The sequence below is a fragment of the Aptenodytes patagonicus genome, chromosome 2 (assembly GCF_965638725.1).
Source record: "Aptenodytes patagonicus chromosome 2, bAptPat1.pri.cur, whole genome shotgun sequence".
Classification (NCBI taxonomy): domain Eukaryota; kingdom Metazoa; phylum Chordata; class Aves; order Sphenisciformes; family Spheniscidae; genus Aptenodytes; species Aptenodytes patagonicus.
The window spans coordinates 152,599,434-152,623,608 of record NC_134950.1 but is presented as its reverse complement, the minus strand read 5'-3'; the positions used below and the strand labels follow the sequence as shown (position 1 = coordinate 152,623,608).

Sequence of the window (24,175 nt, the reverse complement as noted above, 5' to 3'; positions counted from 1 at the left end):
ACAGCCTGGAAAAAAGCCAGTTTTAAGTTCCAGAGAAGGATCTGGTGTGTTCTAAGGAAGTCTTGCCATACGATCTAGAAGGACAGGGTTCAGAGCTTGTAAATAAGAATATTTTTTGGCACAAACTGTAGCATTTCTTTTTCCTGCAACTTTTTGAAAAGATTTATTTTGGTGTGATACTGAGCATTTCAAAATTACCTTTGTTTTCATGAAAGTCCAGTTTCTCAGCCAAATTACATGAGGTGTCTGTGCGTATGCAACAGTAGGGGTTTGCCATCAATCACAGATGCTTATCAGTCATGTGGATTTCTAGCAGCCGTTAAATGTTGCCACCAACCTTTCTTTCATAGCTTAGGAAGTAAGAGACAAAACTCAGAGTTCTTTCAGGTGAGGAAAAGGGTGACAACCAGCTGATAAAAGGGCATAGATAAACTTTTATAAAGTTGAAAATATCGCACCAATTTATTTGCATGATGTTACGTTGTGTGTGCAGACCAAATTAAAAACAGTCAGCAGATCCATGTGGTTTGGTAAGTCTGGAAATCCCTGGGGTCTGTATAGGGAACCTCCACAGAGCATGAGCATTTAGAGCATTACTGCCACCAAGTCAGGCTGAGTATTCAGAGTGAACAGCTTTTTTCATGCTTTGATTTGCTCACGCCAGAAACACAAAAAGCACTTTCAGTTTCTAAAGCAGTGTTGAAAAAGCCATTCCCTTTGGCTCACTTTACATGGGTCCCTTCTTTCAGTTCTTCTTTCTCCAGCAGCTTTCCAAAGCTCCTATCTGTAATCCTTTAGACCATTTTCTCCTCATTAGTAAATTCAAGATACCTTTCTGCTCTTCACCATTTTTGGTGAATGAATGGGATGGGTTTTTCATCAAAAGCTGAAAATAGCGCTACATGATACATCTGCCACTTAATTTATGAGAGTACATGAAGCTCTTAATGAGGAAGGTGCAAAAAACTATTTGGAGAAACCTGATAAAAGTGATGTTAGGTCTAAAGATTGATCTATATGAATAAGAAATAACCCATTACACTGTCCAAGATGCATTGAAGAGACAGTAATGTCTTGGAAAGAACCCAGATTATTCTGAGGAAGGAGGAAACTGGAGCCTTTCAAAATACTCATTCTTTATTTCTCAGAAGGGAGAAGTACAAAATTGCAGTATTTGCTGCTATTAAAGGAGATGTGTACAGTTACACCTGATAGTGTTCTGAATTAAAGTTTGGGTTTGGGGTTATGTGCTGGAATGAAATGTCTACTTTCAATTCGCTTAAGAACTGGGCAGAGTTGTCAGTATGTGTTACCATACATCAAAAGCTTTATTTTGAAGATGGGATACTTAAGTGAGCCTCCGGTATAGCTTACACCTGCTTGTGGTTTTCTTTCTATGAGTTTCTAGGTGATTCATTTGGAAGCTTAGAATAAGATACCACATCTGAAAATGTTCTGAGAAAAGAGTAGAAACTTGGCATCCTGTATATGGTTACATGTAGTTGTATTGTGCCTCTTTTATTTCCTTCTTTGTTCATTTTTATAGAAGATGTAACCTTGAATTTAACATATTGGTGATCTTGATTATTGTGAGGTACAGAAGTACAAAATAATAATTAAAAAAAAGTCTAGACAAATTAATGTAAGGTATAACTTTTCCCTTTACAGGTGACAGAATTATAAAAGTCAATGGAGAAAGTGTTATCGGGAAGACATATTCTCAAGTCATTGCTTTAATACAGAACAGGTAAGATACTAGTATTTATTATGTCACGCTTATTTTTCTATACTAGTCAGGAAGTGACCACTTATGGTGGTTCTGAAAAAGTCATCATATTTTTAAATTTTCCTTAATACCCATTCAGTTTTGCTGTTTCTGTTTTCATGTATTTACTGAATGCTGAGAAAGGTTTGAGAATGGGTGTGCTGAATTGTGCCACAGTCCTTTTATGTCAGTACTTGTCCCTTGTTAGCAAATCACACTGAGTGCTACAGAGGAAGATTGTCTGAGCTTAAAATAGGCAGATTAGGTATACATAGACCACACATGCATGTGTCAATTTGAAAAGAAAATCAGAAAAATCTACCTTGCTTATGAGATCTGATAACTAGAAATCAGCATATCTGGTAAAGGAAAAATTTTATGCTAGTGCACACCTGCAAAACATCTGCAGTACATCTTGGCTTTCCTCTGTTTTGCAGCAAGTTAGGAACCTTGCACAGTTGAGGAAATGGTAGTATTTACTGCTCCTGCAAGTCACAAGGGCTTGTTAAATCACGTCCATATATGAATCTAGATACTCGTCTTCGTGTCTCATATCTGCCTCCATTTTTACAGTTTTCTTGGTGTCAATTTCTGTTCTATAGCAACAAATTTCCAATATAATAATGAGTTATGTGTAAAAAAGATGTATTATGATCAGCATGGAAAAATGTCTTCTAAATACATCTCATATGTCATGCTCTATTTTTAGTGAATCTTCATGCATTAAGACTTAGTTATGCTTACAGTTAGAAGTAGGAAAAATAAGATCCTGATCTTCCTATTTCAGTGGAGACTTTATTCAAGATTTCATTCAAAATATATACATCCTGGGTGCATTTTTTTTTTTTTTTGAAACAACAAAACTCTGTGTTCAAAGATATGACAGGCAAGGTAGACTGAAATGTGTTTTGTGTCATTAGTGCTTTCTATACAAGAGCTAGAAAGGTGGAATTATCTTTTTTTTTTTATAACCTTTACTGGAGATAACACTAGCCATGTATCGTTTTTTCATTTTGTATTTGTACAGACAGTAATATTGTATAATAGTGTATACCTAAGACATGGGACATTGCTTTACATGTCCAACAGGTACATCAGTCAATGAAATCTCTTACCTTAATGCAAAAAAGAGAGTGACCAATAACATCTTCCAGTGGCCTACGCGGTCAGAGATTCTTAACCGTAGGTCTGCCTGTGAATAAAGTTTTATTTTCAGCCCTGTGAGTGTAGGTAGCGAACCATCCCACCAGAATGCAACCCCTGCCCACTGTGGATAAACCAGGGACACCTGAACAAGGCCTTATCAGCAATTATCTACTGTATCCAGGAACAGTATAGCGCACTGCTGCATCTGTCCCCCTAATTTCCATGAGTGCACAGAAGATGAAGGTACACTATTGTTAGTTAGGAGCAGAGAACAATTTGTTGTCTTGAGCCAGATGTGTACATTACAGAAGATCGTAACAAAAGGTCATGTGTATCCTTGAGTGTTTTATACAGAAAATATAACCATCAGGAAGTCTTCAGCTGAACCTCTTAACATAAACAGATAAATATTAATTGCTCAGAGCAGTTTGTTCTGCGCATAAAGTATTTTATTTCTTGTGCTGCCATTTCATGGCAAGTAAATATTACATTACAGTGTATGCTTCTTGCTTTAGCCTGCCGTTCTTGCAGCAGCATAGCCATCCTGGGTCAGACTGATGGTCTGTTTATGTCAGTATCCTCTCTGATAATATCCAATAATGGATTCTTTGGAGAAGACTATGAAAACACTGAAAACATAGAATGATATTTGGTCAGATAATACTAGCCCACTTTCCAGAAATCCCTGGTTTAGGAACTTGCTGAATCAAAGGTTTTATCTGCATCACTTGATTTAATAGTTCTTGATAGGTTGGTCTTGCACAAGTTCTCTTTTGAATGTACTTAAACTATTCATATTGAAAATACACAGTGACACAGTTCTTGCTCTGTTTTGTGTCTTAGCTAATCTTTCTTCCAGCACACCTTAGTTTCTTTAGTAGGCTTTGTGCAAGCCACTTGCTGAAAGGCCCTTTGAAAGGCTAAGTTGTCAGTTGAAATCTCCTTTATTCATGACTAAAGACAGTTTCATTTATAGTCTCAGTACATTGTGTGATGGTTTTCTAGACATTTTACTTACTGTATTTTTAATTACTGATTTTAATTATTCTTTCAAACATATTGCTGACTGTAAATGCTTATTCTTCTGTAATTTTTCTGATCATCAGTTTTTAAAGATACAACACATTTTCTCCTCTCTTACCTCTAAAGAAAAAAGTTCCCCCCACACACTCACTGTTCAGCTGTTTTGCAATGAAACTCAGTTTGGACTTGCAGATTTTTGAATTAGATTACTCCTGCAGCTCCATTTCCATAGCTGCTCATTATTTTTCTAGAAAGTTGTTGAATTGTAGCTGTTTGTCCTCATTATATAATGCTGCAGACATCAGAACTTAGCTGCCTTAAGTGAAATGATCCCCATAAATTCCAGTGGGACTTATGGATGGGATATAATTCAGCCATGTTTTGTATTGTTCTTGGAAAAGTTTCAAGCTGTCTTTAGAACGTTATCTATTTTGCTCTGGTTGGAGATAGCAAAGCTGAACTCACACTGATAGTGTAAGACGGGATGCCATTCAGAGGGACCTGGACAAGCTCGAGAAGTGGGCCTGTGTGAACCTCGTGAGGTTTAACAAGGCCAAGTGCAAGGTCCTGCACCTGGGTCGGGGCAGCCCCCGGTATCAATACAGGCTGGGGGATGAAGGGATTGAGAGCAGCCCTGCCGAGAAGGACTTGGGGGTACTGGTGGATGGAAAGCTGGACATGAGGCAGCAATGTGCGCTCGCAGCCCAGAAGGCCAATCATATCCTGGGCTGCATCAAAAGAAGCATGGCCAACAGGTCGAGGGAGGGGATTCTGCCCCTCTACTCTGCTCTGGGGAGACCCCACCTGGAGTACTGCGTCCAGCTCTGGAGCCCTCAGCATAAGAAAGACATGGACCTGTTGGAGCAGGTCCAGAAGAGGGCCACAAAAATGAGCCGGGGGATGGGACACCTCCCCTATGAAGAAAGGCTGAGAGAGTTGGGGTTGTTCAGTCTAGAGAAGAGAAGGCTTCGGGGAGACCTTATTGCAGCCTATCAGTACTTAAAGGGGGCGTATAAAAAAGATGGCGGCAGACTTTTTAGCAGGGCCTGTTGCGAGAGGACAAGGGGGAATGGCTTTAAACTAAAGGGGGGTAGATTTAGACTAGATATAAGGAAGAAATTTTTTACGCTGAGGGTGGTGGAACACTGGCACAGGTTGCCCAGAGAGGTGGTGAATGCCCCATCCCTGGAAACATTCCAGGTCAGGTTGGACGGGGCTCTGAGCAACCTGATCTAGTTGAAGATATCCCTGCTCATTGCAGGGGGGTTGGACTAGATGACCTTTAGAGGTTCCCTTCCAACCCAAACTATTCTATGATTCTATGATTATTTCTTCTGGAAGGTGAAGGGCACACTTCAGAAGACTTGCTAGAAATAACTATGTCCTGTAAGATTAGTCATGAGATCACTTTTAAGTCTAGGTCTCCTACTCTTTACCAATAGTTGTTAGTTTGGTCCATTAAGAATTTATTCTTATCTGTTTACACAATCAACTTGGAGATCTGTTGATCACTAATGTAAACTCCTTAAATTATTTACGGTTCTAAATAAAACAAGAAACAGATTCTGATTGCCAACTTTTTTTTTTTGAGCTGTGGGGAATTTGAATGATTAAGTCTATCCTGCTTGTTTCTCTTTGCAAATACTTCTTGAAAGTGTTGGGGTTACTCAGAAATGTAGAGAGTTTAGCTACTGAATTTATTTCATTAATACAAAATAATGCATCAAAAGATAGTCTTTATGATGGCAGTGCATCATAGTGCTTTAGTTTGAGTCAATAAATCTGACGTTGACTTTCAAAATGTGTAGTGAAAGCCATTTGCATGATAGATGTATCTAAGAATTCACAATACTGTCTAATATTTTAGTGTAAAATGCCAGTTTCTGTGTGGTGATTCTTATTAACGCTTTCTAGTTCATAATTTGCATGCACATTATATAGTACAGTATACCAAAACTATTCCTTAATACTTTTTGTTTCTGATATGAGAATTGAAAAACATTCTGAGAGCACTTCACAAAATATAAAGTAGGAAGATCCAAATTGTCTCCAGAAGGTTCTGCAGGCAAACTTGAATAGAATAGTTAAGTAGTTATTTGAATTATGTATAAAACATTGTTCCTGAATGGAACCCTTTCCTTTTTTGGATGGCTACTAAAAAAGGTGTTAAACTGTGTAAATGGATTTAATCCCTTTCTTTAAAAAAAAAAAAAAAAAAACAACACAAAAAACAACAAAAAAAAACCAACACAAAAACCAAAAGGGCACAAAATACTTGTATAAGAGAATAGTTTGTTCTGTGTCGAATTATAAGTAGGAAACTTTCCTTTATATTAAAAGCACTTGAAGAACAATGCTGTTTATCATATTTTTGACTTCCAAAGTCTTCATCCTGCAAATAAGCATTGATTATTATCAAACCATAAGTTGCCTAATACACTTTACACATACATGCTACCCGCATGTAGAAATGAAATCTGAACCCTTCATTGGAAATGCCTCAAGCTATGGTATCTCTTTCATATTCTCTTTTTGTTTTACAACTGCTAAATAGTTTAATATCCATACAAAGGAGTTTAGGCAAAAGTCGGCTCCTGATGCCACTACTTTTAAAGAATCATTTTAAATAGTGTTGCTGTTTATGCATTCAGCCAAAATGGGAAATGCTATTGTAAATGCACATAAAGTCAATACTTTTGTGTTTCTTAAAATTCAATATTCTGAAAAATCTTTGAAAGACTTTTGAAGACTTATTTTTTCCTAGCTGTGCGTAGACATAAAAAGAAAAACTTAAATATATCACTGCTGATCTTTGGTTTTAAAACTAAAGTAATTTATGCTGCCTGGAGAACACTTTTTTCCAAAATGAATAATGGTTTAAGAAGATTGTGAAACCAAATACCCTTACTCTGCTATTTTGGAATGCAGCCTTATGTCTGCAGTTGCTAACAAATGGAAAAGGAACCACAAAATAAAAACATTTTTCATATGAGAAAGCATAATAAATCACGCATTACATGTTTGAGAAGATGACTTTCCTTTCTGCAGAAGTAAGAAACTGAGGTTCTTCTCAGTGCTTTCATAGACTGTTCTGTGTGCCCTGAAGTTGGTGGCCCGTCTGTGCTGGTTTTGTCTTTTCTCAGCAAATGCGTTGTACTGACCAGTACAGAGATGCTAATTTCTAGTCTGATATATCCAGTTAGGTTGTATGCTTCTCTTCTTGTGCTGGTATTGGCCAATTTGTTTAAATATCCTTTCTTCTTGTGACATAGAATCATAGAATCATTGAGGTTGGAAAAGACCTCTAAGATCATCGAGTCCAACCGTCAACCCAACACCACCATGTCCACTAAACCATGTCCCTAAGTGCCTCATCTACTCATCTTTTAAATACTTCCAGGGATGGGGACTCCACCACTTCCCTGGGCAGCCTGTTCCAATGTTTCACCACTCTTTCAGTAAAGAAATTTTTCCTTACATCCAATCTAAACCTCCCCTGGCGCATGTAATGAGATTTCTAAATCACAGTCATACTCTCTTCGTTTTCTGTTTTGTGAGCCTAGTTAAAATAGTCTGTACAAGCCATCTCTTTTGTAGCCCTTCTCTGTACCTGTTCCAGTTTACATTTAATGAATGTGAACAGAGTATTCCTCTATCTCAGATGAGATAATGAATTTGGCTGTTCTGTATCCAATGTTACAAGCATATACTTCCCTCTTGCTTGTGAAAATACTTTTTTCTGGTAGATACTAACTGTGGGTTTCACTGTTTTACAGTATTTGACTCTGGATAACTGATACATTGTACATTCGGTGTCCTGATTTTGCCTGTATTTAAATTATATCAATTGAAGTATCTGGATTCCTGAATCTTTATGCTGCTGCTGCTTGTGGTTTCAGCAATTCAGACTGACAAACTCAGCACTTATAAATAGCAAGCGTTTTTCATCCATATTTCGGATGTCATCTGACTAAATATGTTTAAATTGATTCTGCTAGGAGACGGTTGGAGCAGAAAGGTGTAAGTCGGTGCTTGCCTTGCTATTGCCCCACTTTTCACATGATGTGGTGGTTATGACATTTCCTCAGCAATTTTAAAGAGTGCTAACAGACTTTAGTTTTAAATGGAAGAGAGAGAGAAGTTTTAATTTCTGCTCACAGATTTGCCACCTTGTTTTGTCCAAGAAGCTCCAAACAACTAATGTACCTTAGGACTCAAGAAGGAAAAAAAAAAAAAGAAACAAAACTGACAAAGACAGTGTGTTGGCTTAATACACTGGTTTTGCTGAGAATACAGGTGTACCCTTCAGTCAGATTTCTGTTTTACTCTTGTTTGCTAAGACTCTAATGGAAATCAGTGTTTATTTCTGTTGTGTAAAGTAATTTGACAGAATAGCTGAGTGTGGGAGTTTTTGAATGATTTTTGGTCTATGGAAGTTAATGGATCAGCTTTGTAACAAGAATTGAAAATCTTTTCCAAAAGTTCATGAGCGGTGTTTTTTTCCTATTTCTTTCAGTGACAGCATATTGGAGCTTAGTGTTATGCCAAAAGACGAGGACATCCTTCAATTGGTATGTTTATGAAGCTTATATTCAGACAGTATGTTGACTAAAGAAAAATGTCTTGCAGTTGGTTACAAACACTTTGAACTGTGCTACCAGCAAATAATTAAAGTTAACATTTATCTCTCTGTCACTCCATAGATATCTTCCTACTTGCTTGCCATCCCTGAAATTTCAAAGGAATCCAAATATAGGGGAAGAATACCTTCTTCACATGATATTTCTAGCATCTTGTTTAAAAAAAATAAATTAATCTTATAATGAAAATACAAACGCTATTCTATTTTGGATTAGTTTCCTTATGTTAGAATTTATGAATTGGATTGCTTTCACTAGGTTGTCTAATTCTAAAGAAGTTGGGAATCATTACTAAATTTGAATTAAAAAGCTAGCATATGGCACTTAAAATTAGCTTTCATTACTAATTGTCAATGGATTTCCAGGAAAGAAGCAAGGTGATGAATTTGCTGAAGGTTATTACAAATGTTTTAATTGTAACTGCTGTAAATATTTTGTTACACCAGTGCTTCTATGTTCTCAATTTGAACTGAGGTCCTGCATATATAGTGAGATAATTGATCTCCCATTTAGTGTCTCTAAGTCCAACAGAGCTGTGAATAAAATATATTGTGTAAGTGCATATTGTGAAGAATTAGAAAAACACCTGATGTATTGATATGCTCTAGTTTATTTTTAATTGGAAGTTAGAGGAAACGAGAAGACGACAAGCAGGGAGTAGACTTTCAAGGTTAGTAGCTGGAAAACTGTATTTTCTAATCCACATATAAATAGTAAGACTTGACTTTAAATAACAAGAAAATATAAAGAAAAGAAAAAATAAAGAAAATAAAATAAAGAAAAAGCTGTGGCTTTCAGTAGCTGTTCTCCAGTATTAAAGGACAAATTCATGGGTAAAGAAAAAAAACCAAGAAACTCTGTTTTGAGCTGAAGGTGAGGATAGAGGCTAGTATAGGAACTCAGCCAGTTAGGCCAACAAGCCAGGATTATTAGAATAGAAGTGATATTTTGAGAATATTTGATAAAGAAATATTTCAGTAATCCAGTACAGAAAATGTTCGAGGCAGGGGATGAGTTTTGATTGCATGAATAAGTGGGAGGGAAAAGCTGGGTGGGTGGTTGGTTTGTTTGTTTTTCAACCGGAACTGTAAATATGTAGAAATGCAGGAATAGTTCTAACTTTTAAATTATCTGAATGGCCATATGCATGTAATGCAGCCTTGTAGCCATAACAGTCTAAGGATCTGGGCAAGGCAAGATTTGTAGGTTTAAAGTTAAACCTTTGTATTTGGCTGGGCAAGAAGCTCTTAGGCACATCTTCCCTCTGCTGATGAAACATGAAGCACAAGCTTCAGGTGAAGCATAGATGAAAAACAATTGATTGGAATTTAACTTGTTATATCAACGAGTGAGATAATGGGGGCAGAGGAAGAAAGAGAGACCTTGCTTTTGGGCTAGAGAAGGATATTAGTAAAAAGAAAATAAGGTCATTCTCCTGGAGGAGATTCAGCAGTAAAGGAAAGAGGAAAAAAAAAACCTGCCTGTGGGAGTTCTAGAAAAAAAATGGAGATATGTGTGGGAATAATTTCCAGGTGTCATTAAAAAAAGTTTCTTTTGAGTTGTAAGATGTGGTGGAGTTGTGAATTTTGTATTCCGGGCTCCTTTTCTGAAGATAGAAAGAGGATTAGGTTTAAGAGGTGGAGTTGTCATTTTGCAAAAAAAGCTTTGCGTTGCCTCTACAGCTTGTATGAGTTCCTTCTGACAGTTGTTTGTTTGCTGTTGTGTTGGGTTGGTATGTGATTATGATACAACGTGGAGGGTTTATGCTCCTGTTTGCTATGACGCATTTGTTTGGGTAAAAGTGGGCTTGTCTTGAGGACTATCAGTTCCACGTAGCATCTGCCAGAGGAAAACCATGAAGAGATGGATGTTTTCTGTAGTCTGCAATACTGAGCATTGCGTGTACTCAGGCCTATTGGAAAAGACTTCCGATAGCTGCAGTTTGTTCGTGTGGTCTGTCATGGTCTGTATTTTAGTATGTATGTTTTCAGGTGTTAATCTTTGGTCGCAGAGTTGCAACATGTGAAGATACAGATGATAGAAATGAATTGCATCGTATAACGGAAGTCATCAGTTGTGACCTGTAGTTTTCTCCCTCTTAGACCACCACAGAGGAGGAAAAATCTTACCACTTCTAAAATAACAATTAGCAGTCTTCTGAGACACAGTGCACCACTGTAACTTCCGTCAAATGAAAAATCTATGCAATTCCTCTGAAGATGGTGATTATTAATCTTCAGCCTTTAGATGTTAGGCTCTACTGTTCTCATTACAAGATTTGGTGAAGAACTTTGCTCTACTCAAAGCTGAATACTCATGTTTAAAATATTTTCAGACTAACAGCATAGAATGTTGTTCCTTTCACTCCCCATGAAAAGACAGTAACTTTTTGTTTTCAGCTGAGAAACTGCATACTTTTTTGGTTTTATTTTTCTATTTTTATCTTTGTGATTAATGCTGTATTAGCTTTTGTGGAAATCTTCTGTCTAAATAAAATATAAACCTCAGAGCAAATTCTTATTCCTGAATTAAGTACAGCTCATATAAGTAAGTGATAACAATAATCTCTGTAGTGGTAGTGTCAGTATAAGTGCAAAGTGAACAATAAATGGTAAGGTACAGTGCCCTTATTAATAGAGGAAAAACACTTTTGTCACTGAAGCTGTTGTTTAAGTTATTATAGTATGTTAAAGAATTGAGTTTTTTCCTTCGACATACATCATAAATTTCACTGTAAATATCTTCAGATGGTATCACTCATTGTAAACTGTTGATGTTAAATACTGGTATGCTGTAAAAATGGAAAAACTCAAAGCACTACTGGATATTGTAGTAGGAGCTAATGAAAGGTTTATCTAGTGCAATGAGGATGAAATACTTTCATTATATTCAGGAATGATGCTGGTTGTGATATGTTTTATAGTACTTGGCAGTCTACTCCATGTGGTGATGACTGATTGCTAGGTTAACTACATAAAGAGCACAGTTGCTTGTTTCTATCCTTAGTTTGCTATTTATAAACCTTGAGTTTAGTCTTCAGAAATATCCATATATGTCTGTGAACCTCTTGGTATATTGAATTTCCTGAAAACAGGGCTTTAAATCCATTCATCAATAGTAACAATGAAGTGGTCCAATCCACAGGTCATCACCCTGTGTGGCATGTGCACACTCCTTACTTGGAAGGGAATTACATGTGAAAACCTGCCATTAGTGAAGTTGGTGTCAGTTGTGTTAGTTCACTGGCATGGTCTTGGAAATGTCACTTTGGGGATGGGGGAAAGGATATTTAAAACATCTCTATCCATGACAAAAACTTGAACTCTTGACAGCTACAAATGTGTTGGGTTTTTTTCATGCTCCTCCTCAAATTTGAGATCAGTTTACTTAAAATAATCTCTTTTGATAATCTTGAAACATTTGTAGGTATGTAACCATTTTGAGACCATGAGTAGGATTATTATTATTTTATCGTACTCTCCTCAGTGTTTCAAATGTGATGTACCTATACAATTTCTGTAGCATTCTCAACCTTTTTTGACAGAATTTTGGCATCTTGTAGGTTTTAGTACCACTGACTTCATACAAACGGGAAGACACATTTAGGTCGACTACAAATAGTTCCTTTTTCTCAAGTGTATTTAATGGAATTGTTGCTGTTTTGTAGCCTCTGGATAACAAATTTAATATGAAAAAGTTGTTCAAATTGTGACACTTCTCAGTTGTTCAAAAGCTTTTTGTGCTACACAGAAAATACTGAATGTAAAGGTGCTCCCTAGAGAGAGAAAACTGAAATTGCTAAGCCCACTTGCAGGTCAGCCTTATTATGACTCTTGTCAATGGACTTTGCAGTGTCTAACGTGTATGTGTTAGGGTGTCCTTAGTATGCAGGATTTGTGGACCATTTTTTCAAGGTATGTTCATGTTGGAATTTGCTTGTTTGCTAATCATTCCTTGTGTATGTAAGGAACAATACAGCTTACAAGTCACTGAATTCTTAAGTATCAGGCACTTGAAAATATCAGTCTTAAAAATTGGATCTTCAATATGATCTACATTGGAGCTGTTCATCTGGAAGGTTATTTGTAATGTAGCATATTAACGTTTATGTATAGGGTTTATTATACGTAAATATATGTAGATATTAATTTGTAACTATGTGTATCTACTTTGTGTATATGTATATAAACACACACGCTATAGGTAAGTTATCCTGATTTTCGTCTTTCATCTTCTGGCACTTCCCTCACTACCCACTCAAAAGTTCATCCTTCATAACTTTTATCCTACCTCCAGCAGTTTCATTTTGAATAAGTTTTAAAACTTATTAAATTTTAGTAGCGTACAAATCTGTTGAAATATGCCTTAGTGTTCCAGAAAGATCTCTGTAGTTTTGTTTACAAAAAGATTTTATTGGGCATTCTGTGAATAATGGTAAATGTGGAAATAAAAGGGGGCTTTTTACTACTATATGTTTTTGATATGTTTAGTTCCCTCTTGCATATCTTTGAACTTACATCTTAATCTGTCCTTAAAATAACAGACCATTGAAACTGCGTATCGATAACTGAAAGTTGACCAAGTTTGAACAGAAATGTTTCTCTTGTCATAGATAGTAGGGGAACAAAAAAATCCTAGATGGAAATGACCAGGAAAGTGAGTAAAAGTCAATTGAAGCATGTCTTTTCTTTTTTTCCACTTTCTAGTCAGGTGATATGGAAGTTTGCAGTATATTGGGAGATCTGGGCAGAAGAGAAGAGTTTGCTGCTTTGCCATTTCTGATACTTAAAATTTTTGTGGAATTTGGCAGCTGTCAAGGCCTTATAGTACCCCAAAATTGCCAGTGATGCACCTGTATTAAAAGATAAGAAAAAAGAAAAATAACTTATGTAAGAAAATTTATTCTAGAGTTTTATATGCCCCAGTAACCTCATGCCTCTGACTACAGGTCTGCCCACAGTCAACTTTAACAATATTGTCTTTTTTTTTTTTCCCCTGAGACCATCCAGTTGCATCAGACCTAATGGAGCAATGGGGCTGTTTCATTGGCAAACTGAAATATTTTCATTTGCTTTATTTTTAAGAAGTAGAGATGTTTTCATAAGTAGCTGTATTTAGTCCAGAGTTTTGGAGCATTTGTTTACTTTCAGATTTTGTACTGACACAGTTACTGATGTGTGCAGAGGTTAATGTGAAAGCTCAGGCAGCAAGTACAATGGAAGGAGGGGTGTGGTGTGAAGACATGGTGACCTAGGAGAAGAGACTTAAACTTTGTTATCTAACATTGCATATGTTAGAAAATACCAATTGCATCAACTCTCCTTACCTCAATTTAGACTAATGTTTACAAGAAAGTCTCTTGCACAGCTTGTACTTGGAAATTAAATTCATTGGGCATAAGGCATTAAATTCTATATACTAAAACTTCACTGTCATTGGGAAGAAAGGGTGTGCGTTTTTTTTTCCAAATAATGTTACCTGACCGTAGTGTTTGCTGAGTGTCTCAGTAATACAGCTCAAGTGGTTTCATTTTACTCTAACATTCTTGCCAGAGCAAACTGTAACTGGAAAATGTTTCCTTTTAAGACTGCTGAAAACCTTTTCTGGTGTGTAGTTCCCGTACTCATGCTAAATGTGAGAATAACTTAGGACCGGGGAAGAGAAGAATTTATTAGTAAAGAAACACAATCTGAAGCCAGACTGGTTGGAGAAGGAAGGAAGAATGCCTCAAGCTCAGTCTTGCAAGGTGCTGGGCACACTAGCTTCTGATTCATCAAAACGCTTATCTCCGATTTTGTAAGTAGTTTGGTTGAAATCAGTGGTAGTGTTCATCCGTTAGTGAAGCGTGGTGAAGCATACTCATCCTCAGTGAAGCATATGCCTACGTGCTTTTATGGATTTAGACTAAGGGGTGTAGGACATGGTTGGCTCAAGCTCTTGAAAGTACAAGGTTTCACCATGATTCTTACTAAGAGGAATCCTTGTACGTCGGCTGTCATTATTCTAACATCAAGTGGCATAAAATCAAGTGGGAAAAAATGCGGGCAAAACCTTTCAGCTGAATTTGAAGGTTAATAAAATATCTTGTAGAATGCTTTATTTCCTTAAATTTTATTTTGCGTATCATACGGCATGAATGTATTACCTTACCAGTTAAACCCTTAATGTGCTAATGGTTATACAAATTCGCAGTATGAAATTAATTCTTTGCCATAGGAGTTTGCAAACTTAGTGAAACAAAACCAGATTGCAAGATAGGGAAGAAATTGTACCCAATAACTGGAAACACGCTGAGTTCTTACTGTAAGTGCAGCAGTTTTTTTTCTAGTAATTGTTGCAGAGCTGTTATCCGTCAAAGCTGTTAATGTAACTCTAAATTGTTGTATTCATATGGTAAGTTTTCCATAACTGCCATTGTTTTGAGAAGGTGGGAAAGAGCTTGTAAAACATCAAGACTAATTTTTTTCAATCATGTCAGAACTCCTGAATAACTGTCGAGTGCCCAGCTCCTGTAGGAATTTGAGTGGCTTGGCTGGTGTCTGAATCAGGAACATCACTGATCTGGATATTAATTTTTTTTTTTTTAAGTTGGAAAGCTTTTTTTGTTTTTAAGGCTTTTTAAAGACTTAAATTTAAGTCATACCCTAATGGCTTTTTTATGAGTATATCCTCTGTTGTAATCACTTGGGGATTAAGGTAGTATTTCTACATACTATACCATTTGAGGACCTAAAGGGAGAAGAGGTTAATATTCAAACTGTGTTTTATGTATGGTTGCAAAATATGTGAAGTATCAAAATAGTGTATGAATGCTAATAAGTATATTGGTGTACTTCACATTTTTTAGCCTCTAAACCTCTTCTAAAAATTTAGCCATCACCTGGTTAAAGCAATTAAAATATTTCATAGTAAAAAGGCTGATAGTGCATCATTCAGCTTTTGGAATGGATAAGCATTCAGCATTACTTGGAACGGATCTGTGCATTTCTTTGTAAGTTGCAGTATTTCTCTGTAGGCCCGTAATCAGAATTATGAAAAAAAGATATTTAATATTCTTTTGTGGAAATGTCACAGCCCCTATTTATAAATTTCTTCTTTCTTGGAAGAAAGTTCAGCTTTGTTTCAGTGATTTCTTGGGAAGTGGGTGGAATGAGGTTCAAAGGAGAAACTACACTTTCCATCATCAAAACCTTTTTTCCAGTAACTGTCTTACTGAGAACTGGCAGTCTGTCTGTCCGGATATACCTGCAATTATTGAAACATACTCTTTATTGGGGGGAGGGAGGAGAAAGCCTAGCTGATCTTATTTTGGACCCTGTGCGAATGCTGTCTTTTGAAGATGATGTTTTAGTATCTGTGATAAATTTTGTCAAGAGCTGAGAACTGATTTTTATACTCATTTGTAGTCTTCAGCTACGATCAGATCACACCAGTTTTGGAATTTAGCCTTTCTGCTGTCAAAGTCAATGAAGCATTGTTTGCCATGGGCATGTTTTACAAAAACATAAACGCAGTGTATTTTATGTTGGTGTAATGTCTGCGTATCCCAGGTTTTGAACTTTTTTATCAGCTGTATAAAGTAATAATTGTTTTCTGATTGGGGGGGATGATTGTGTTTGTCTTGCATGCCAGTAGTCTCTTGCTCTATCTTTTTTCTGGGTCTTCAGCATCTTTTCCAATTTTCTTTTTTTTAATTCTTACAGCCTATCAAGATCTTAAATAGCCACTTATTTAAATATTTAGAAATATTTATCTTTGCATGTTCCTTCCCTCCATTAAATGTGCCAGTGGAAACCTGGCTTGATTTTTACTGAGAGTGGAGGAAAAAAATTACAAATCACACGAGTTAGAGTGTTTCTGCAGCATCATTCCTCTAATTTCAGATGTACAACATGAAAGCAGCTGCAGTCAGCTGACAGCTTGTGGTCATGTTCAGATATATGTGGGGAAGGGGCGTGCTGTTTTAAATGCATAATAAAGCTGTTGTTTCGTCACCAGGAAGCAGGGATGGTAGCAGCCCAGGGGAAATGAGAGACAGTAACGTTGCTGTGGTGGAAGGGAAGTCTTGTTGCATAGAGCCAGAGCTCTCTGCAGGCAGCTGTAGGGATGCACCAAAGCAAAATGGCACAAATGTATTTTGCTTTCTGTAAGGGTAGAGGATAAATGTGAGGAGTGGATAAAAGCCTGAGATGGACATGCTCACAAGGAGGGTGAAGTTATTTTTTGTGCTTTACTGCCCTTTACCTCGGTTGGTACCTTCCAGTGAAATCAGTGTAGTTGTATTTTTAGCTTGCTGTATCCAACATCAATATGACAACATAATTCTGTCTTTACATCTGTAAGCAGCTTTTACTATGTTTTCCTGTTTTCTGCCAGCTGCAGTTTACAAAGGATGTCACAGCACTGGTAAGAAATGTACAGTAGCCATTTCTCTGATGGTTTTGTAAGGCATGTTTTTCTTAATGATTTGTGAGAAGCAAGAATATGAAACAGCAAGTTTGTTGGAAATGAGCTAGATAGTCTGAGCTGAATTTTCTTCATAATGCTAATCTCTTAATTTGTGGTTTACGCCTGTGTTATTTGGTCGGTTTTCTCTCTGTGTGCTTTACTATTTTGCACTTCACTAATGCTCAGTGTAACATTGCAGCAGTATTGTAAATGCCTCGCCCTCCTCTGTACTTTGCTCTGTATTAATTTTATGGCTGCATTTGGGCTTTTATAACCTGTCTAATGTTAAGACAGGGCACATTGATATTCTGGAATTGAGCATGTTATGATTTGGACAGGAAATGCTGTATGATACGATACCACGCCTAAGCGTGTAAAAGCCCTGAGAAATCATTTTAATCTTCTGTTGCATTGGCAGGCTCTGCGTTGGCTCTTTATTTCATTATGTTTAAACTGAACAAAGTCATGCTAAAGTTTTTTTCGATAACAGGATATTGTTTAAGTATGCTGTATGCTTCTCATTGATTTATCATTTTGAATGTTCTGTTAATTTCACAATGATAAATGCTGCTTTTCCAAAAGGCTACAGAAACATAAGTGTAATATAACCATTTTTTCTCAGGAGTCAGGCTCTTAAACATAAAGGTGCAAATAAATGCACTAAGGAAATTAATTTGAGGTTTTAGTTTGTGTTTTAATAGTGTGTGGACAGTAGTGGGTATGTATGAATTTTCATACTGTTTGTACCTTGAAGTTAAAAATGTTACGTATTATTAATTTTTTTGCAGTAAGATTTGTGTGCCATGTACTGGCTGTCTCCTGTACAATGTAAGATGACTTATAGGGTGTTGGTTCACAACAAAGATGTTACTGCTTCCATTTATTCATTTTATGTTTAGGAACAGTAGCTTTTATGTAGAAGACATCTTAGAGGAGCGTGTGTGTGTACTTTTCGTATGTACTACATGAAGTGAACAGAGTTCTTTTATACACTAAGTGAATAGAGAATTTTCTAGTGCTAGTTGAATTTATTATGCAGCATTTTAACCTGTCGATTGCTGTGAAATTCTAGTTTCCAGCAATGTGAAGCTTAAACGGGAAGGATGTGTGAAGCATCATGATAGAAAGCAAAATTCAGGGGGAGAAAAATACTGTGTTTTGTGCTCATGGATTTTGGGAAACCTTCCTCAGTTTCCTACCTGCAGTATTTCCTAGAATTGGTCATCAGTTCAGTTTTTTAGTTATTGAGGGAGGGAATGTATGTAATGATTTTGCTTGTTCTGTTTCTGCTCACTAAAGGGATGGAATGCTATTTTTATCTTTTTAACTAACATTTTATCTAAAATGACAGTGTGAATTTTGTACTTCTGTTCCCTCTCTTGAAGCTTGATCGTGCAAATGCTAGATGGGGAACTTTTCCATCTCCTTTACTACTGAATACTCACTTAATCTTCTCTCCACAGGCGTATTCCCAAGATGCCTACCTGAAAGGCAACGAAGCCTACAGTGGTAATGCCCACAACATACCTGAACCACCGCCAATATGTTATCCACGCCTGACATCCACAGCTTCTGTTATGGCACAAACTGGTGACAAGCTATCTTCTGACTTCTCACTGGGGAAACAGCAAGTCAGTAGACCAGTACGGGCATTGACACAGCCAGAGAGGGCCTACAGAATGGAAATACAAGTGCCTCCATCACCAACAGACATTGCAAAATCAAATACAGCTGTCTGTGTTTGCAATGAAACTGTAAGGACTGTTATTGTGCCTTCTGAGAAGGCTGTAGATTTGCCATCTTGTAGAAATAATCATGCTGGTCCATCACACAGGACAGAGGAAGTAAGATACGGCTTAAAAGATCAAACCAGTCTAAAAGCACGGACCACGTCACCATCTTCTTCAGTGTCCACTGCCATTGTACTTCCCCAGACTCCAATAACAAGGCCAGTTGATCCAACTGGAACACAAAGTAAAGCTTCAAATTATGTAGTATGTCCAGAAGGAATCACAAGCACTAGACCTCCTGCTCAAGCCGCAGACTCGCCCTCAGTCTCTGCTAATCATTACAGTTCTCCAACATCCCACCAGCATATAGACTGGAAGACCTACAAAACTTACAAAGAGTACATTGATAATAGGCGCATGCACATGTATGGCTCCCGAACCATACAGGAAAGGTTAGATAGTTTAAGAGCAGCTTCTCAGAATACAACTGATTATAATCAAGTGGTGCCAAATCGCACTGCTTCACAGGTACGGCGCAGGAGCACCTCTCACGACAGGGTTCCACAGTCTGTTCAGATCCGGCAGAGAAGTGTATCCCAGGAAAGACTTGAAGATCCCGTGTTGATGAAAGAGTGGCCACGAAGTGCTTCGCAAGATACTCTAACTTCACCTTCAGTTAATGCTAGAAATCACAGGGCTCGCTCATGGGATTATCTCAGCAAACAGGGTGAAGTGCTAGAAAATTTTCATTCTGAGAATCTGATTGCAGATACTAATGGAGATAGGAGAAAGACTTACAAGTGGACAGGGTTTACCGAACAAGATGATCGGCGAGGTATTTATGAGAGATCTAGACAGCATGCATTTCATATGTCCCTTCGAGGTCAAAATTTTTCTGTGGCTCCGAGTGCTTATATTTCAGACAACAGGAGAACAGGTAGTAGAGCTTCTCTGCCCGGTTCTCATTTTCAGAAAGTTCTACCAGATATAAAGATGTTACAGCCTTCTCGAGATTTGCAAACTCCTGGGGGAGTTTCAAAACCTACAACTGTTTCACAAGAGAGATTGTCTCTCACGCCAGCCAGAAGTTCTAAAAGTAGCTCTTTGAAGAACTCTGCTCCCTATGCAGCAAAACCATCGTTTCCCCTTAACCAGGGCCTGGATGCTATTGCCAGCAAAGACCAAAGAACAGTAAATCACTTGCATCAGAGTGGTCTGTTAAACCAACAGTCAAGGATCCGAGCAGAAGGTGCCCCAGATCACAAAACAGAAACTGGCAAAACCATCCAACCCTCCTCTCTGTCTCCAGCTTCTGCCAGACTTGTTCAGCCAACAAGTGAGAGTTCAACTACCTCTGACAATGTAGATGGTTCCATCAGACAAAAGATTCATGATTTTGAAAGGGAAGATGTCCATGAGCCTGAAATTCTGCAAACGGATGTTCAGGAAAATGACAAAGACACAGTGGTCATGCGGGACAAATCACCTTCTGGCCACCAAACTCCACAGCCTTTGAGGCATCAGTCCTACATTCTTGCTGTAAATGACCAAGAGGCAGCCTCAGATACTACCTGTTGGTTACCTAACGATGCTCGGAGAGAAGTCCACATAAAAAGAATAGAAGAAAGGAAAGCATCAGGTTCCAGCCCACCTGGTGACTCCTTGGCTTCTATTCCATTTATTGGTGAGTTAAACTATTCCAGTGTACATCAAATGCTTTTCTCTGCTAAAGATGATGGAGAGCACCACGCCAGGTAGCTGACTGCTGTTCCTGTAAACCCTGAGGTTGAGGGGCATGGGGACTCTTTTCTCATCTAGAGTAATATTAGGTTGGTAAAACTAAAAATATTCTTCAGTGGAGGAAAAAAAATGTTCTGTTTTGCTTGGAGTCCTGGAGGATCACTGTTAAAAAAAAAAAGTCTACAGTGATTTAATATTTTTCTAGAATTTTCCTTAACACCCTGAAGAAGTCTACATTATATAACTGTGTCTGGTTATCACTCCACATAATGTTCTGATGTATATGGCCAACTAGCATTTGCAGCACCTTTCAAAATATTTTTACTTTTCTAGTATAAAATATATTTGGAATACAGTAAAGAGAGAATATGGATGCAAATCCATATAAGGGTGATTTGTGGAAAAAAAAGTTTGTCAGCTGAATAGGTAAGATGAAAGCTTTCTGAGACAGATATGGGATAGAGGAAAGCTGTTTCAGGTGAAAGGATAGCAATAAAATGAAGTGAATTTGCAAGTAAAGATGCTAATGTGGACATGAATTAAAGGGTTTGTGGAAGCAGAATGTGAGAAGGCACAAAGATTCGCCTGTGGTCTGTGACGCAAACAGGGTTGGAATTACAGGGAGCTTATAGGAAGGGGGCTGAGCACTTTGAGATAATTTGGAAGAAAAGAGGAACTCATGGAAGGATTGTAAGTAGTAGTAGGAAAAAAATAATTCAAAATCCAATTTTGGATACGTGAGGAGTTGGAGTCATCTGCTGAAGAGAGTTTTAGAGGCAGAGCATTTCTGTTCTACTCAAGTAGTCAATGCCTGTGTCATCTTTGCCCCGCTGTTGTTGTTGAGTTGGATTTTCTTTTGTTGTGGCTGGTTTAATCCTTTGGAGTCTAGATGTCTGCGGGCCACTTTCCACATGGGTTGATTTATACCTGACTGTGTGTTCTTGAATTTAGTATAAGAAGTATTTAGAAAATACTGAATTTTGATTCTCAAACTCAGGTATGTGGAAAAACAACTGTTAATACTCTTCAGGTTTTTTACAGATTAGGTTAAGGGAGTTACAGATACAGATACATTGTTTTAGCATAATTGTCTTCTATTGTGGATCTGCAGCAGTGATTTTTCCCCTAGGAATTGTCTGTAATATCTGCTACTAGTTTAAAGTAAATAACAAAAAAATAGCGAAGAAGCTTTTTGTGCATCAAAGAACAGAAATCATACAAAAGATATAATAATTCTGTTCTTTTGACAGAATTTTGTTAAGATGTAACAAAAAAGCTTTCTTAGCTAGCAGATGGTTTTTATATTGGGTTTTCCTTATTGAATGGGAGTTCTATAGATTTTTTTTTTTTTATTACTGAATGTATTAGTATTCAGTATAATTTTGGATTCTTCTTTAGACCCTGTTGATCTTTCTTTAAGGATTAGTACAAGTTTGTAAGGCATGTAACCGGTCTTTGTGCAGGGTTTTTTAATTCTATGCCTAAAATCAACGTTGGGCTGTTGACTTAAGTTATGTGCGGTATTTGTACTCACTTGGGAGTGCTCGCTGGGAGTTTTCTAATCCCGTACAATTTAAATGTCATGTAAAAGTCAGATCAGGATTGTCAAAATCAAGCCCAACCCTTTCTACACAATCTCCTATCCTGATTTTGACAGAGATTTGCCATGAACTCTTACTCATGCGGCTTGCTTCCAGATTTTAGAGAAAAGTTCAGGGAGGCCTTAAACGTGGCAATTGTACTGCATTCTGGTAGTAGCTGAGCAGTTCAAAAGAAACAAAGTTGTAACTCTCCATTGCAGCCTCTTGGCATAACACCACATGGGATTGTGTGAATTCTTATGAGCTCCTTAGCCTCTTGGACTGAAACCTCCTGAATACTCCAGAAATACTAAAAAGTGGTGCTGCTAGAGCGTGGGCATGGTCTGAACCAACACAGTACTTGTGGCTGTCTTCCTAGCAAGAAATTCGTGAGCCGGTACAGGTGCTGTGGAAAATTTCCACTACAGCTCCAGCTCACTGAAGATGAAATAACTCTCTCTGAATAGGAAGAGCATCAAATGCCATTAAGAGTGGGTATCTTCCGAAGTTAGAATTAATATGCCTGATTCTAACTTAGCTTGTTCCGGTATCATTATGCCTAATTACAGCTTCACTTGTTAAAAACCTTACTTAATCAGGCGGATAAGACCCTCGATCTACTTTGAAACTCAGTTAAAGGCTATTTAACTCTTCTGAAGGAAAATCACTTGGATTTTTCTGTTGTGTTTTGATTTGGGTTTTTTCTCCCCTCCCCCCCCACTTCTGTCTGATGATTGAGAAGGATGTTACTTTGAATAAAGATGTACCTTGGTGTTGGCAACCACTCTGCTTCCCTTATGTTTACATCAACATAATTGTTTTTTGCAGTATTAGGTTTTATTAGATATGGTTCATTTCATAAATGTACTTACTGAAGTTATTTGTACAGTAGATCTTTGGACTAGTATAAAAATGTAAATTTGGGGAGAATAAATATCTTCCAAGATTACATATTATTGCCATTTTAAATACTTAGTGGTGTGTTTATTTTTGTTATCACTTTCTGCTCATTAAAAGTAGTAGCTATGGCCAGACCATATTTTGGTAGAAATTCAGCCAAGAACAGTTGGCTTCTGCAGCAGTATTTTGTGACTAACCTGCTTTTGAGAATAACACAACATCAGGATGATATTAGAGTCTCTGTTTGTAAGTAGCACGGTGCCCTGCGCCACAAACAGAAATCCAAGCAGAGTTTCCACTGAGCTTGCTTACAGCAGATTCTTGCAGGGATTATGGTGGGATGCTGAAGAACTGCCTTTTGACAGTCCTTTCACAAAAGGCTGTTCTGAAACAGTGAGATTAAATTTTGGCTTGCATTTGCTGATAGAAATGAGAGATCTGTTCAGAGAAGACCTAGTAGGTAGAGGGAATATCTTTTATAGGAGAAATTTATTTATTTGAAAAAATTAGGCAAGATATGGTGTGCTCAAGCTCTTCTTCAGGTAAGCAGATGTTCTTGGGGGATGAGGAAGCTGTTGCTTTTACAGAAAAACATACCCTGGTACTGCAGGCTTCAGTATTTTCCATGTGCTACTAAATGCAGGGTATTGTGGTTAGCTTGGAAAGCTGCTGTTTCTATTTCACGTCCAAAGAAAGGCTCTGTTCTTGAAATGCTCTCTGTTGTTTCAAAATATACCAGTTAGTCTAATAAAAGGTTATTCCTTTTACCCAGAAACGGTCTCACCTGTTCTCTAGACTAGTGAAAATACCATTATCTCTATCATTGACTATATTAGCAGTTGTGGTGTTTAATGTACGTTTTTTTCAGACTTGTAATTTGTACACAATTTCTCTGTTAGAGAACAGCAAATGATGAATTTCTGACCTCCTGGGTAATTTTGGATGTGTTACTCTGCACTGGGATGGAAATTAGAATGCTACTTAACATTCTTGTAACTGTGGAGAAAAGGTTGATTCAGAATATAGTTATTTTAATACATTTCTTAGATATCTAGTGTGCAAGTTTGAGATTTGCAGCTATCTTGAAACTATTTTTTTCCTTCTTACACCATTTATTGTAGAGTAGAAAGCAATTAAAAAGAAGGATAATCCAACTCCCAGATGGAGTTGAATGAACTACCCATATGAGTGAAATGGAGAAAC

The 24,175-nt window shown here is 37.3% G+C and overlaps 1 protein-coding gene across 4 annotated transcripts in view; it reads left to right on the top strand.

Moving 5' to 3' along the window:
• ARHGAP21 (Rho GTPase activating protein 21) overlaps positions 1–24,175 on the top strand; it is a 129,608-nt gene that overhangs the window by 76,390 nt on the left and 29,043 nt on the right. For 3 of the 4 annotated variants that reach the window (XM_076331713.1, XM_076331712.1, XM_076331711.1), the window contains 4 exons: positions 1,669–1,747; positions 8,451–8,505; positions 16,951–16,980; positions 18,486–20,436. In XM_076331713.1, the coding sequence (XP_076187828.1) occupies positions 1,669–1,747; positions 8,451–8,505; positions 16,951–16,980; positions 18,486–20,436 (2,115 nt within the window). The remainder of the gene's footprint in view (positions 1–1,668; positions 1,748–8,450; positions 8,506–16,950; positions 16,981–18,485; positions 20,437–24,175) is intronic. The other variant, XM_076331714.1, reaches the window with a different exon arrangement.